This window comes from Galeopterus variegatus, unplaced genomic scaffold, assembly GCF_000696425.1.
Source record: "Galeopterus variegatus unplaced genomic scaffold, G_variegatus-3.0.2 Scaffold160, whole genome shotgun sequence".
NCBI classification, from domain to species: domain Eukaryota; kingdom Metazoa; phylum Chordata; class Mammalia; order Dermoptera; family Cynocephalidae; genus Galeopterus; species Galeopterus variegatus.
This window is the reverse complement of record NW_007726271.1, coordinates 237741-254807: the sequence shown is the minus strand read 5'-3', so window position 1 is coordinate 254807 and position 17067 is coordinate 237741. Positions and strand designations below refer to the sequence as shown.

The following is a 17067-nucleotide window of genomic DNA, read 5'->3' as shown; positions in this document are numbered from 1 at the left end:
GAAGCAGATGGGATATTGGATCACACTCTTATTTCACAAATTTGGGAACTTTTACAAATATCTTCAGAGTTTTGGAGGTTATTTTTCTCTGTCAGTCTTAGATTAATAGAGAACATTTTTTCTTCTTCTTCTTTATGCCTGGTAGGGCTGGTTGACAGAAAGGGAAGGGGTGCAGAGGGGATTACCTTTACTGAGGACACACCGTGTGTCAGGAACTGTGCTTTGTTTTATAAACTATCTCTTTTTCTTAAAACCAGCCTTTGAAGCAAGTGTTTTAAACCCCATTTTGCTGATGAGAAAACAGGTTCAGGAGGTTAAAAGGCTGGCCCCAAATCAGGGAGGGAAGTGGCCAAGTGGATAATTGAAATAGCTTGGCCTATCTCCTAAGCTGTAAGTCTTCCACCATGACATGAAGCTTCCTGTGCCCAAACCTTTGATATCACCTCTTCTAGTTCGATGGCAACTGTTGCTTAGACACAAAGAGAAGACAAAATTTCAAAAAGCAGCTGTTCCTACCTAAGGCTGGTGATAAATCATTCACATTACCTATTTGGTCATTTTGACTGGTTTGCCAGTTCCTCTTGGGGCCTTCTGGTGGGATGTGACACTAATCTGAAAGCCCATCTTTTAGATGGAGCCTCACACTTTTGCAGGATGAAGGGGAGGAATCAGACTCTTCTTATTTACTATCCCCTTCCTCCCAGCCTCCAGGGGAGTGCTCTTCTCACAGTAGGTATCCCATGCATGATTTCTGATGATGACCTTGATGTTGCTACTAATTCTTTTGCCAGCCGAGGATTAAGCTCGGCCTTCTCTGTTGCCTCCAGGAAAAGAGTTTTCTCTTTCATTTATGTTCAGTTATTACCTCTTTCTATCTTCCAACAAGCAATAATTGACCCAGATAAGATTTGGATTTTCAAAACAAGCTTTCTGTGCTTCCTTACAGAACCCAAGAGAAAATGGGAAGCAAAGAAACAATCTTGAAATGCCATATGGGAAGTGTCAGTTAAAGCATTTATGTATTATTTTGATCTCTATATTAAAGATCATAGGCTCACAGAATCTATGGTTCTGTTATTTAGTAAATAATGTATCTAGGTTTTTCAGCCTTGAGAGGCCATTTAATCTTTCTGTTGCCACAGGGCATGGCTAGATTATCTCCTACATATACTGACACTTTGCCTCGGTGGAAAAAGCGCTGGAGTGGGAGTTCTGCTTTTTGAATTTAGGCTCCGTATATGATTCATATTATGCAAATATGAATGGTGCCAAGAACAATATTAGCCACGTCTTAGGCATTCAATAAATGTTTGTTGTATGATGTGTGATTTGGAGTAAACCCACTTGCTCTCTCTGGGCTTCAACTGTGAAATGAAGGGACTGGCCTAGGGTTCCTTTCAGTGATTCTGCAATTTTATAAAAGCTTTGCCCTGGCATTTTAGTTCTCTTAGTTGTTTATCTTCTTATCTCTTTACATAGATTTCTGGCACAAAAAGAGTAGTATTTAACTTTCTTCTTAAATCTGCCTTTCTTCTATTTCCCAAACATCTTGTGTCATGCTAATCCTGGCAAAGTTTAGTTGTGGATAAAGCTGTTTAGGTTTTGTGTGTCTTTGGGTAGTCTTGTCTTAATAGGGGTGGCAAAAGCATTCTTTTGTTTTTTACCCTCTGAAAGGCTCTCTGTTTAACTTCTTACCTCTTTTATATAATGAGCCTTTGTTTATTTGTTGACTTTAAAGCAACTTATGCACACAGTAGCAAAAATATTTGATAGTGGAAAATACAGACAAAGGCAAGGTAGTTCTTTGCATATCTGAGTCCTGGCTCTGCAGATCAAGAAGAAAAAAAGTGACAATATTGGCTATAATTTTTCTTTGAACCCACATCAATCCTACTCCTCCAATGATAATCCTAATAAGATCTTATATTAGTGTAGCCTCTCTGAGTTCTCAAGAACCAGGAAGGTTACATCTCTAGACCTCATTTCTTCTCATCTGGAGGATGGGGATGACAATACCCCTCCAAAGAGGGTTTCGGTAAAGATGAAAGAAAATGCACACAAAAGACTTAGCAGGGAGCAGGGGCTGGGTATAGTAAGCTGTCAGCAGGTCAGTAAATGGCAGCTTTTCTTATATCATTATTACTATTATTAAGTTAATTTTACCCATAAAGGTGAAGAAACCATCACAAGAAGGGCTTTGAGAGATCCATGTTCTGCCTCTAGTTAACCAGTTTACATACATAAGATTTCAGAGCTAAGTTGTTCTACACGGCAATGGGTGAATCACACCTGGACCAAAAAATGTGGTTTCAATTCAGTTGCAGTAACAAAAACATAAGCTAAATCCCCTCATAAAGCTAGTCTTTTACAACACGGCTTTTCTTTTCCTATTAAAGAAATATTTTTCCAAAGAAAGGAGGTGATTATGTTTGGGAAAATAAAGTGTCTAGAAATAATTATTTTAACCTACTTGTTTTCTGTTTTATCATTGATGAAAATTAATGATAATCAACCCAGAATGAGATCACCTCTAATATTCGTCAGTTTTGAGTAAATAAGATGTAAATGAAAGAAAGGTACATAATCACTACATGGAACATGATCTTATGTTCTATTTCATAGAGTTCATTTTTTTCATTCCTAACTTCTAGAAATGCATATTTAATCATGAGAGATTAAAAATGCCTATTGTTCTTTCAAATTGTTTGCAGTGTTCTGTTTTTTTCCTTCTTCCTAACTCAATTTCATTGAATATCTATGAGTTGTCACATTTTTAGTTAAATAATAATTGTGTCAAGCTGTGCTGACAAAATGTCCGGACATAACTGTTAATAAGTATTGTCATTTTAAGCATGAAACAGTTTAGCTAATGATTTATCTCTTATAATGCAGCACTTGGGGCAGCTGTATGATTTGTCTCTTTAGCAAGTCAAGTAATTTCTTTAACAAAATGTTAAGCACAGATGGGCCATAAGCTGTCAGTTAACTATTATTGTGTCTGCATCTGCTTGCTTTCAACGCACTGTTTTATGTATTCAGTCAGTTACTTAGCTGCAGCTCCCTGAAAAGCTGAACCTACTCTGATTGGCAAATAAAATGTTCATTTGTCTCTTCTTCCTATTGTTTTGTTTTGGTAACACATGTCAGCAGCTCAATTACCCAGTTCATTAACAGCTCCCAAAGGACATGATGGCCAGCCCGTGATAAGAGGGCAATTGTGGCACATATGGTCAATAATGACCTCTCTCTTGGCAATTGTAAATAAAAGTCACTTGGCCCTTTTCCTTTCACCAGAACTACTGTTTTCCTGTTCTCCTTCAGTGTGCAAATTACCTCTTTTGCTCCACACTATCCAATCCCAGGAAACCAGAATTTAGCTTACTGCTTTTAGAGACAGGGAGGCTTCATATGGATAGCAGCCTTGTCTCTGAATTTTAATTATGACTGACTTTTGAGCTCTTGAGAAGGGGAAGTTCTTATCAGGGGAGACTATTCTTAGAAAGCTGTTAGCTGATTAATTAGTTAACTAATCAGTTTTCCTAACTGAATAGCAACACATTTTCTTGGGGCTTTAGTCTCTTTTTCTCTTTGAAATGCTCTGGTGGCAGTTACCACGGAATTTTAAAAAGCCATTAAAAAAATATTGCAAATAGAAGCTGCTTGCTGGGCTGGGGCAGGGAAGGGTGATCTCATCCTTACTTTATGAGAGAAATTGATGTTGTAAAAGGAGTTCTCATCACACACACGTAAGCCTCAAACTAATGGGTTTAAGAGGCCACTGGGTTAATTTGGGTCAGTGTCAGCATTCTTAAGTCACAGAGGATTCCTCCTTTCAAAGGAGGTGCTTGAACAGGTACAGCTTGGTTGGTATTCTGTGGCTCCCTTAAGAAAAATGTGGCTTGTGTCAGGGGATGAGAAAGGTCACAAGCATGTTTTTAGTTAAACATACCAGTGACAACATCTACTAAAAATAATCACCAGCAGCGCTGCAGCGAATGAATGAAGGAGAAATAGCCTTTCTTTCCAGCTGTGCTGTTACAAAGAAGGCCTTCCAAATGGCTAGTCGTCAGGTGGTGGCTGTTGGGAGAGAACTCCAGCTAGAGACAGGTCTGCCAAGGTGATGCGGATGGAAAGCCAGGGCGCACCTGATGGACGAAGTCACCTGAACCCTGGGTGGCAGGTGTCTTCCGAGCCGCGCAGCTCAGCACCTCCGAGGTAGCTTGGCCGTTCTGCAGCCTCTGCGTGTCAGTGTCAGCCCTTATCTTAAATAAACACCCAATGGTTCATGTTGAGCATTTCAAATGACTCCGGGGCAACGCAGCACAGGCCGGGCCCTCCCGGACCGCCCCCGCGGCTGGTCATATTCATAACCAATCTGTACTCTCTTCCCAGGGCAGCAGGCACTCGGGGAGTTGTTGAGTGTCAGGGTTTATTTGTGTTATTTTGATTAGCCCCAACCTGGCAGGAGCTTATTTTCCTTCTAATGACCTCGTGCTGTGAGACGGCAGCTTCCGAGGGAAGAGCTTGGGTCAGATGGGAGGGGGAATAGCGTTACATTTCTCCAGCCAAAAAAATGGGGACTGCTGGGCAGGAGCGAGAATAGGTAAAGGGTTGGAGGGTCTTAATTAGATTCAGCCATCTCGAAGGAAACTTTCTTTGAGAAAGCCCAACATATCCTTGCCAAAAATTGTTCTACTTTTTTTTTTTTTGCACTTGCTAAAGAGTCTTTTGCTGGCACATTTGGGGGCGAAATTGTAGAGGGAGTAAAACCAAAACAAACCAGACTCCTCTACCCCCCAGACTGACCACTGCTTTGGTTATAAACCATCTCACCTAGTTTATCAACTAACAAAATAACAACTACTCGAATCTGGGTTCTGGGTTAAGAATTCTGGAAAGTCAATTTATTGCTTGATAGTTTGTTAGGTTACACATAATTTTTAGTATACCTTAGGATTTGTTGTAAATCTTTGGTTTGTTCCTTTCAGCAATGTATCTCTTTTTTTTTCTCAAAATATATACAATTAAAAAACACTAAAAAATATCATCGCCAATCACTTCTTAGCTTGTGAATTAATGTGGAAGAGAAGCTTCCAGGTGCTGAAGTCTCTCAACTGGCTTGGATTAACCCCTACTGTGCATCCATTTCAATTTCCCCCCTCCTCCCTTCTCTAGAAGAAAAAAAAACAAAAAACAAAAAAACCCCCCATCCTCCCCTTTCTCATCCACTCTGGCTTTCTTTGTGTCTCCTGCGCCCTGCCAGGCAGGTGTCAGAACCCTGAATGAGGGTAAATGCCCCGTTGATGGATTCCACAGATGGAGCGTGGAAATCGGTAGAATAGGCCTCAGCCACAGGCCATTTCTTGGGATCTAACAAAAGCCTCCAAATAAGTCAACAAAAATCCGAAGATCACAAAGGGACAATGTCATTTGTCATTTACTCTGGGTTTGGGAGGGAATATCAGTCTTGCTTCCCTCCTTCTGACTTTCACCCGAGTAAACACGAGAGGCGTCATTCACATCTTTCTCGGTGTAAAAGGGCTGCTTCAGATCCGAAAACAGTTAGTTGTCTCATTGTACCCTTCAGGTTGGAGGGTAAAGCTCACAAGCACAGGGGACATTCTGCGATGAATTAGCCAAGTAGGTGCATCAGACTTCGAGCTGACTTGTGAAAGCCTTTGTGGAATATGCTTATGAAATACCCTGAAATGGTCAGACACGGTATGAAACGAATGCGTGGAGCTCTCAGGAAGGGCTCTTATGTTTATCTTGTTCTTTTATCAGTGAGACGCAGCTTTGAGTAAAGATGCTGACAGGTCTGGCTCAGAAAGATTAAAACAGAGGGAAAGACCCTCGGATTTGGTCTGAGGCCATCTTATAGTAAATGAAGGATGACCAGAAGTTCAGCCTCCAGAGATTCCTCCACCTCCTCCTGAGTCTGTAAACCGCATTGTGTTATATTTAGGGCAAACATAGAGTTTAAATGGTTGTCATGTTTTGATTCTTTAATTATTCAAATGGAAGGTCTTGCTGAGAAGAAAGACAATGTGCCAAATTCATGCTTGTGAATTATTTTGTTTCTCCATTTTTTTGCCTGTCTCCCACCTCTGAGTTATATTTGTCTGGAAACCAGTAGTTATAGAATTCCACATGACTAAATCCCTATAAAATTGAGGCAAGATTTCATGTATAATAGTGTTAACTAGGATGAAATATTTCCCGAGGCTACAGAAGAGGTCACAAGGGGCTAAGGGACAAAGACATACTCTCTAATTCTGTAATTCCTTCTTTAATTAAACGTCATGGTTAGGCCGCTGGTGGTAATACTTTCGCCGCTGCCTCCCAGTTTGATTTGTTTCCGAAGGAAGAGTTTGTAATCCTGCGGGGTACAACAGTTGCCCTATACCCGACACTGCCCATTTCCCCAAGGTTAATGTTGGGAATTAATATGAAATCATTTGGGACAACTGATATTTTGGCTCCTAGAATCAAAATTAGTTTGAGTTAGAGAAAGATGAAATGACCTTTCAATTGAAACACTCAGTTCCCTGATAAGAGGTGACACTTTCCAGTGATCACTCTAGGATTTCTGCTTAATATCCTGTGAGTATGTTTCAAGTTATTTATTCCTGAACTTTTGTTTGAAAAGAACTATACAGCTCTCGATATCCTTTTACTAAATGCATTGTAATGAAAAAGAAGACTTTAATAAGGATATTGAGTAATCAGTCCAACTGCTTGTGATTAGTGGTAGGTTTCAGAATGACACTGGATCTTGGGACCAGTGGTCTGGGATGGTTCTTAGCTGAGACTGAAAATGGTTAGACTACTTTGATTCCATTGCAAAATTATTTGATTTGGTATATAATATTGATCCAACTGTAGTATTTCTGTAAATTTTATTCAATTCTGGACAGTTTTTTTTTTTTTTTTTGGTGGCTGGCTAGTACAGACGCTTGAGCTTGTTCTAACAGCACTATGACCAAATGAGCTAACCAGCCAGCATGATTCTGGGCAGTTTTTACAAATGTGGGACAAATAGTAGCAATAGTGGCAATCAGCTAAATGATTGATATTTAAATTCCCTGTTTTGCTTCATTTCTGCTATTCTTCAAAAGGACTCTGTGTATATGAGTGTGTGTGTGTGTGTGTGTGTGTGTGTGTGTGTGTGTGTGATAAAGGAACACAACACTTATTTAGACAGAATGGAGTCTGGCTTGAGGAAGTAACCGCTTGAGCTAAAGCCGACCCGTACAACACTTATTTAGGACATTCCAAGCTAGAAGAGTGAAAGAGAGCACGTCCTCCAAAGTCTCATAGACTTGGGCCAAATCCTAGTTTCCTTTAGCTGTGTAACCCGAGTAACCTCTCACAGTCTCAGTTTCCTTTTTCTGTATAGTGGGGTAAGTACTGACTTCCTCAGGTTGGTGTGTGGTTATGTGGGGAAAAGAGAGATCCTCATCCTCCTGGAATAGTTTGCTGCAGGGTCATTGGTGACACTGAGTTAAACTAACGTATAAGTCAGAGAATGGAAGGGGTTTTGATAATGAGTCAAAACTTTCCAAATCTGATAGCAATATGGATTGGGAAAGAATTTGCAAATTGTTATACTATGTAAAGCAATAAAATTTCTGTTCAGGAGCCTGTGCATTATGTATTGATATGGATTTTCTTATGAGAGTTATTCTGGAACTTCAAATTGGGGGATAATATCTCTAATGAATAATAAAGCAAATTTTGTTTGTGAAGCATTTGTAGAATATGACTGAGCCATTTAAATGTAATTGAAAATCTCCCCTTAATATTAAAGCTACACAGTAGTAATAGTCCAAAGAGATTATATTTAATCTAGGGTCTGTATCCTAGCAATTTATTAATTCATTTACATAACTGTCTTGTTAACATTGCTTATAGTTTCCGAGTCAGAGCAGTAGATATTCCATACAGAAAAAATACATAATTCCTTCTATCAAGCTGCCTGAAAGTAAGCCTTGTTTTTACTTGTGTGTAGTATTTAGGATTAGATACTTTGTATCTAGTATCTAATTTGTACTAGTAGCTTGAGTAAAACTGAGTATGTAAAATAGATGAACTTCAACACAACGGTTTCCAATGTGCTATTAAACTGAGATTTATGTTTTAGATTTGTTCCTGGCAAAAAATGAATAATTCAAATTCAGGTGGTTACTGCGAATCAAGTTCTGTGCAAATAATGAATTTTATTTCTATTGACTGATATGAAAATATCAGTATTTCCATCTTTAGAAATAGCTAGGTTTTCCTAGCTGGTAGATTAATCTTGGGTTGCTGACTTTACATATTTTAAAGCCCACATCCTTTTAGGGTTTACAGACAGGGAAAAGTTAGAATTAACTTGTAAGATTGTGGCTTCATATTGCCAAAAAATAATCAGTTGGTTCAAATAATTTTCCAGAAGAAAAATCAGGCAAATCATTTTCTCTGTGTCTTTTGAAATGATCCTATGTGGAAGTTTTCCTAGTTAGATGCAACCTTTCCATTGCTTTTGGATAAACAGTTTAAATGTAAAAGTAGTGACTTGTTAGCTTATTAAAGAAAAATTTATTTTGGGTGGTAAAGGCTATCCTGTAGAACTCTTAAAAACTGAGTCTTTTAAATCGCTAACTGTTGGTGGTTCTTCAGCTTAAAACAAATCACAATCTTCTTTGAAAAAATTGGTAATGATTCATCAGGAAAATGCAGGTATACAAATGCTGGCAAAACTTTCTGAATAATTTTTGAGGGTTCACAGATCCCCAAGTTCCTGTAAATAGATATTGGGAGACTCGTAAGAGCTGAATTTCCATTTTAAAGATATGAAATAGTGGCAGAGAAATCAGAGTTAGAACAAACCTGAAATTTTACCCTACACTTGTGTTCATTCAACATGTACTAATTGAGCACCTACTGTGTTCCAAGGGTTTCACAGTGAACAAGGCAGAGCAGGGCCTTGAGCTGACAGAGCTTAGATTCTGGGGGATGTTGATTGTTAAGGTGAAACACAGTGGTCTTGACCCTCAGGATTAATTCTCACTGGTGCTTGTAAATCTAACCAGTCTTTTTCTCCAGAAACCAGAGATGATTTTGATTAATTGACCTGACAGTGCATGGCACATCATATTTACTTGGGAGGATTTAATAACCCCAGAGACTCCCAAAGGAAACATGAAAATTTCCACATACTATTATCCTAATGGGATCATAGTAGGAGAATGTGCAAGTGAAGATTTAGGGTTCTCAGGCAGAGGAAGCTTTTGTTTAGTCCTTAAATGCTGTTGAGTTTTTCACCTGAATTGACTTTGGAAAGAAAGGTCAGGGCAACAGAAACTGGAAGCATGGAAAGAAAACATTCTAAGGAAATTTATTGTCTTCTTTGGGGAATAAGTAATTTGCTTCTTAGAGGGCATATTATTTATAATTTAAAAATATAAATGTGGAAGTGAATTTTTTTTTGGTAAATTGTGGTGGGAAGTATTTATACATGTGGGAATTTTGAGAGGGGAAAAAATTAGTCTGAAATATTTTATAGAGGTAGTTCTCAGAGTGTCATCTGGGATCAGTAGAATTGGCAACCTGGGAATGTGTAAGAAATGCAAATTCTTGGGACCCATTGCAGACCTACTGATTCTGAAATCATGGAAATGGGGCCAGCAATCTATACTTTACCGAGACTTCCAGGTGATTCTGTTGTTTGAGAACCTCTACTCTACAATTATGCAGAAATTATTGCTCATTTGGTTTAGCTCACATTTATCAAACATATATGTGTATTGGGAGCTTTTGAAGTTCATAATGTGATGCACGACATATTTCTAACTCCTTTATTTTAAATATATTCCCGTAGTTAAAGAAAGTGTATTTCTTTAACTGTGGAAGTGAATATATTCTCCTAAATATTCCCGTAGTTAAAGAAAGTGTATTTTTCTTCTTTTTGGTACTAAAACACTCTAAAATAAGATTTATATTAAATGAAGCCGTTTTACATTAAATTAGATAACATAATTGAAAAACCAAGCATAATACCTAAGACACAGTAGGTGCATTATACAGTATAACTCTGTTTTGCTTTTATGCACAAATATTTGTTTTCAGGTATATTCTTTAATCTGTCATATATATTATCAATTCACTATATTGCCTCTTAATCTCACAGTTTAAATGTGAATAAAGTGTAGAAGTATTAAAATATTAGAAAACTTAAAATCATATATATGAGTTCCTTTTGGATGTGCCCCTTCTGGGGCATCTTATAATTTATATTGAAATAGAATGAAATTTTAGATTTCTGTAGGGCAGAGTTAAGTTTGAGCTTAAGATAAAAGAGAAGCGAGGAGTATAGGACTTACTATATTTCCACATTGCTTCTAGTGCCATCTGCATTTTCCCAGGTTTTACCAGCCTGAGAGTACAAATGAATTACCTTGACACTGACATTAATCGTCTACAATTTTCTGGCTCAAAGCACCTGCCCTACTTGCTGACAGCACACCTTAGCCCCTTCTCTAGAGGATAACCCCATTATTTGGGGAGTTTTCAGAGTGCATATGGATGTGCTCAGGAGCAAGACTTCTCTGGCTTCTCCTCTAGGCTTAGGGTCTGTGACCTGATAGCCCTTTATCAGGCCTCTGGATAGGCTATTCTGATCAGAGCCCTGGTCTGATGTGTCCTCAAAGCATAGATCCCTCTATAAGCCAACAGGTGTTCTATTGCTGTCACAACTCAATTTGCTGTGGGAGCCCTAGTGTATTCCTAGCAGAAACAGGAAGAATGCCCGCTCTGCCCTTGCCCCCATCAAACCCTGGCCTGGCAATGGCACCACTTGTGTCCTCAGCTTTGCTAACTCCTGTTTACAGCTTCTTTCTATAAGCATGCAGACCTTGTTACTCTGAGAGCAGACACCACATTGTATTGTTAACACAATTTCCCTGCTCTCCATTCTCTTTCCTAGGTACCTGCATAGTCAATTTTGAAGGTCCCATATGAATACCAGCAAATACAAGCTTTGTGGGGAGGTAGCCATGGCAGGGCTGGCTTCAGGGGCATTTGTCCTATGCAGTCACGCAGGGCCTCACACTGCAAACGGCCCCATGCTTGGGTTAATGCTCTGTTATTGCTGTCTTGAAATTGGTAATATTTTTTGAATGAGGGGCCGGCACATTTTCTTTTTGCAATGTTCTCCTCAAATCAAACAGATGTCCTGGGTAGCTGCTCACCCACTCAGTGGGACCCAGACTCTGAACTTCAGTTTAGGGACAATTGTCTAGACGGTGCCTTCTTCTTGTTGGGTCGGTTCTTGAGATTTACATTAATAACATGTAAATTCTCCTAAAAGTACTTCCCAGTATCTGGTAATGAGATACTACTAATTTTAAATATGATTTTTCTTATGGGAGCAGTACAGTCTATAAATATATAGGAATCTTGCAATAGTTTACTGTTATTATCTTTTGAGATACTAAAAGTCAACTTTGTAATATTTTTTTAAAAAAATCACATTTGTCAACAGATTTCTCATTATAAACCTAGTGAAAATTTATCAGGAACCAAATTAAATGTGATTCATCCATTAGATACAAACGGAGTAACCATTAAATGCTATGTATAAAATCCATACAAATGGAATAAGGCCTGTCCCTGTTTTCTAAGAGCTCATAATTGGCCTAGAATGACAGATGCCTACAGCAATTATTTCTGCCTGGGGGGCAGGGAGATAGGGTAGGGGAAAAGATTAAATGTCATTTAATAATGTAGAATTGCACGGAGAGGCTTGGCCTCCGTGGGAAGACATTGGGAGTGTATGTAGATTAGGATTTGAATCATTCTGGCCTGGTCAGACTTGTTTTTTGATTCACAATTTATCACGTTTTTCTCCTGTGCTTGTAGCCTCCGCACCCCAATCAGATGAAGGCTCTGACATCGACTCTGAACCAGATTTACCACTAAAGAGGAAACAGCGCAGGAGCCGAACCACTTTCACAGCAGAACAGCTTGAAGAACTGGAACGTGCTTTTGAGAGAACTCACTACCCTGATATTTATACCAGGGAGGAACTGGCACAGAGGGCAAAGCTTACTGAGGCCCGAGTACAGGTACCACACCCAAACATCCACGTCCTACTTAAATCCAAATAGGAGACAAAAAAGCATCTTCTCATCTAAAATGTATTTTAAGCCTCAAACATAAATATATTACGGATGGCACTTAATGTGGATGCATATCTTTAGACTTTGGTTATTATTACTAAGACACAAAAGTGTGTCAACACATGTTACTCGTCATTCCAGGAATCCTTACTGTGCACGTGGTGCTATGTGGACATTGGGGATGGTACACAGATAATAGTAAACAAAGTTCGAGTGGTTACTCTGTTCCAGGCACTTTTTAAAGTGAGCTACATGAGTTAACACATCAAATCATTAAAACCCTGGGTGGGAACTATTACCACCCCCAATTTCAAGATGAGGATATTGAGATTTGGACTATTTAAGTAACCACCCAAGTTTGCATAGCTGCATGGGTATGTAGAAATAAATGGATCCCATACACTTCATCTCTGTGACTTTTCAATTATGCAAATGTGCAAAGATGCATAAGGTAAAGTCCCTTCCTTTAAGGATTTTAGAGTCGGAAAGCATTTCAAGTAATTATACTATTTTAAGAACATATTGAATTACCTTTTGAACTCTTAGAAGTGCTCTGAACCCTTTGGAAAAAGCTACTTAGATGTAATATGTTTCTGTTGTGAATAGAATAATGTTTTCATCGTTAATGATGAATTTTCCTCTTAAATCAGTAAAGCACTGTTAGAAAGATTACAAATGTCTTAGGGTATTCTGGAACTCCTTACTGCCCCAGAAGCTGTTACCTTACCTGGAAATGTTTTATGCTATTCCCAGATACTTGACTTTTATAGTCAAAGTCAGGCTGGGGACTTGGCAGTAAACTAGTCAGTTAACATGGTCCTTTGATTGACAATGCTTTCACATATGCAGCTAATTAACTCTATTACAGAATTTTATAGAAATAGCTGCTTCCAGACTGCAGAGCCTAGTCAGAGGGATTATGTATTCAACTTTCCATATGATCATCATAGTGCTATGAAAATCAAGGGGTGCTAAGATGAATTCAGACAGTTCTCTCAAGGAGCTGCAATCTCATATGGATAATAAAGTAAATATACAAATAATTCAAAAGCAAAGCAGATGTGATAAGTGCTGAAAGAGAAAGAAGAAAGTGCAATGGGAGTTGTGAAGAGGAAAGGATGAAATCTTGTTGGAGTAAATAAGAGAGGCACATGAAGGGGGAAGATTCAAGGTGAACTTTCCAGGCTAGACAGATACTCATTGGACAGGGAGGGTGGGGAGGGCATGCAGTAATAGGGAATTGTATGAATAAAGGCACAGAGACTTGAAGTGCATGGGCCACATGTGAGATGAGCTTTCATTTTCATTCTAGTATTGAGAGAAAAGTGAGGAATGCAGTTGTTAGAGTGGAAGGGTGGTGGAAGGAATGTGGTTGGGCAGCTGGGTGGAGGGCTTGGGTTTCAAGCTAGAGAGTGCACACTTGATGTCATGGGCAGCAGGGACTGTGGCATGAAGTAGGCAGTGGCAGTGGGAATGGCATGGAAGGGATGGTGGTGAGAGGTATTCAGAGGTAGAATGTAGGCAACTGGTTGTGTAAGCTTGAGGTGGGCCTAAGGGTGAGTGGAGGGAGAATCATAGACACATCAAGATTCATAGGGTTGATGTTTTAAAGTTGAAGCTACTGAATTCCTCTTCCCATTTCATTGCACACTATGGAAGTGATGACCTTCATTAACCACAAATCCTATGTTATCACGATCATTGATATGAACAATGACCTGAGGTCATTTCTGTACTGTGCAGTGAGGAGGAACACTCTATGCCAATGGAATGGGTAGAGGAATTCAGTAGTATTACAATAGTATAATGTTATATATAACAATGTCAATAAATTATATATAGATCAGATGTTTTGCTTTTATTATAGTTCTGTGATTACCCAGTTTAAATGTGATGTGAAGACCAATCGTTCCTCTCTGAGTGTCCACCGTCTTCCAGCGTTTGGTACCTGTGGCTAACCAAGCCCACATACCGGGTCTGTTCTTAAGACAGATCAAATATCAGCCCAGAACTCAATTTGAGTAAAAATAAACATTTATTTTAAAGAGATCAGACAAGGAGGGTGATGAAAAACTGAAAAAACTCTACCTTATTCCTGCTTTTGTTAACACTGAGGATGGGGGAGAAAATAAATTTCAAACCCATGCAGCTTGTACAGTACCCAGCATTCTCATCTGGCTCACTGAATGTCAAAGGATCATAATAATGGCCCATTAACTTTCAGAGGACATGGGATCAAACCAATAAAGAGTGGTTCATATTTTTCTCTACAGTGACCTCCTCTCCAGAGCAAGGCCCTCATTACCGTAACAGCTGTCTTAATGTGGCTTTAACCCAGTGACTCTTTACATTCCTTTTGGTTCTTTGGTTCCCTTGAGACACATCATGTCTTACACCACATTGTGATGTACAGCCTAACAAATTCCCTAGAACACCCAGCATATGGATCTTTCACTTAACCCAGCAGGAAAAAGAAGGGAGTAGTTAATCACTGATTAAAATGCCAGAAGAAGATCCTTTAGTTTTTAGTAGGATCTGGGAAAGCAGTAGCAAAGTCAACTCAGTTTGAGTGATAGCCAGTAAGTGTGAGTTAGTTTAATTTGGGGCACCTGCAAAAACCAAACACCAAACCTAAAAAAATCCCAGGCCATGTCTACTTTCCATTTTTGTTCCTGAGGAAAAATATTTCTAGACTCTCCAGATAGAGTCTAAAGATATAGTAATGTAAGCCTTTGTCAGTGGTTCATAAAAATTCATTTGGACAGTAGTTATGTTGTGTTATCATAGCCAAATCTGAGTACACAATCTAAGAATGTTGTATACTAAAGACTATTTGTCTAGTATTGATGCTACCAGTAAAGACTACTTGCCTAATGCACTTGGATAGCTGTTATGCTAATAATGACAAACATGGAAGTTTTGTGGCAATATTATTTGCAAGTATTTATAATGTGCAAAAGTTTTAGTAAATAGCCTATTGAAGAATTCCATGAAGTAGGCAACTATCATTTTCTTTTACCACCAAGATAATGAAAGACAGGAAAGGAAGCTACTTGTGGAAATATTTAACTAGGAGTCAGAAGAGTTTTGGTTCCAGCTTGGGTTTCGGGTTTTGGTTCCAGCTTCTAAATGTCTTTTTTTTTGAGTAAGTCACTTAATCCTGCTGTAATACTGCTGGGCTTCAGTTTTTTGTTTTTGTTTCTTTAATTTTAAAAATATGGGGTAAGTTAGATCAGATGATCTCAGGCTGGGTCCATGGACCACCAGAATAACCATGGAGGGACTTCAGGAGATTTGGGAGACTAGAGATTTGTACATAAAATGTTGTGCCTCTGTGTGTATACACAAGTGTTAACTAGGGAGATTTGTACACAAAATTTAGTGCCTCTTGTGTGTATATACAAGTGTTATCTAGGGAAAGGGCCTCTGGCTTTCATCATATCCTTGAATACCATCTTTTTCCCACCCCCAAATTAAAAACTGCTCAGATTCATGATCTGTTAGCATCGGGATTCATAATCCTTACAACACCAGTAATTTGCTACTCTCAAGGAAATCCAATGGTGATTTACAACCACCTAATAGACATGTATAGTTCGGAAGTTAAGATGCGTGTGAAGTATCTTGAACTCCACAATGAAGCAAGAATATGGTCATCCTGCAGCTCTCTGCAGGAGTTTGCTCTGGGGTGTGCACAGGGGCAGCTGAGTGTGCAACCGTGTGTGTCCATGGTCCTTAAACATGCACGGGAGCACGGAATTCCTCATCGTTCTTGCCCGTCCTCTCCTCATCCTGCTCTCCATGCAGTGGTCAAAGTTGGACAGCAGCAATGATAGGAGGGCCGAGGACGGTGTGGGGCAGAAAGAGAAAGGAGATGGAAGTGAATGAGAAAGTCCAGGAGAATGAGCAGCTTGTTCCAAATTTACCTACGTGGAAAGTACTGTACTTGCCATTGTGGCATTAGACATCCCTGAGTCGTGTTTAATCAAGCTTTTTATAATCTTGTGAATTCTTTTTCTAAGAAAAAGAGGGTTTTTTCTAAGGGTTAAGTATTATATTCTCTGTCCATTTTTCACATTGAATTTGAAATAACCCATCTGGAATAATGTAGGTTAGGTGCCTTTGAGGACAACATCAAAAATGTGAACCAGTAATTTATTAATGAGCAAAATTAGGCTTACACCCTGGGACAATTAGCACTAATCCATGAAACTTGGAAGCAAATTTGACCTAAGCTTCCATTCAAGTCAAACTGGCTTTCAATTATTTGAGGTGTTTGTTGGGCACTTTCCTGTTTACTCATTGGCATGAAAGGCTTTGGCTCTAGACCACAGAGTGAAGGAAACAAAGCAAAGCTTTAATTCTTGGTTTTCTCAGACTGAAGAGTCAATGTGAGCTATTTTACTCAACTATGTTTATTGACTACTTAATATCTCCTCGATATTATTTTAAGTGCTTTTATTTTATGGTCTCTTTTAATGGTCACAACAACTTAGTGAAGTAGTTTTTTATATTCCCCATATAGCAGATGAGAAATCAGAGGCCTGCAGATATGAAACAAATTGTTCAAAGTCACGAAGTAGTGAGTGGGGGAGCTGGGATTCAAATTTGCTTGATCTGCATTGCACTTGCGTGAATAAAAAGTACAGTACTACTGAAACTTAACTGTAGAAAGTACTAAGTTTTTCCTAACTTCCATTTTTGAGATTCTGAGCAAATTGGTTACTTACTTTATAATGAAGAGAAAAATTTATGAAAATTTTATTTTGCTTGCAATTCATAAATTTTTCCTCTAGTTATCATGTTATTGGGATTTTTCAACCAATCTAAATTTTACTTCAAAAAAACCACTGGACATTATACTACTCCAAAAATGCGTCTAAAGATTATTTTCCAAAAGGCATGA

General features: G+C 38.8%; 1 protein-coding gene across 4 annotated transcripts in view; it reads left to right on the top strand.

Moving 5' to 3' along the window:
- The window catches only part of PAX3 (paired box 3), a 94460-nt gene that overhangs the window by 49816 nt on the left and 27577 nt on the right, over positions 1-17067 (top strand). For all 4 annotated transcript variants that reach the window (XM_008593586.1, XM_008593576.1, XM_008593591.1 and 1 more), the window contains exon 5: positions 11902-12107. In XM_008593586.1, the coding sequence (XP_008591808.1) occupies positions 11902-12107 (206 nt within the window). The remainder of the gene's footprint in view (positions 1-11901; positions 12108-17067) is intronic.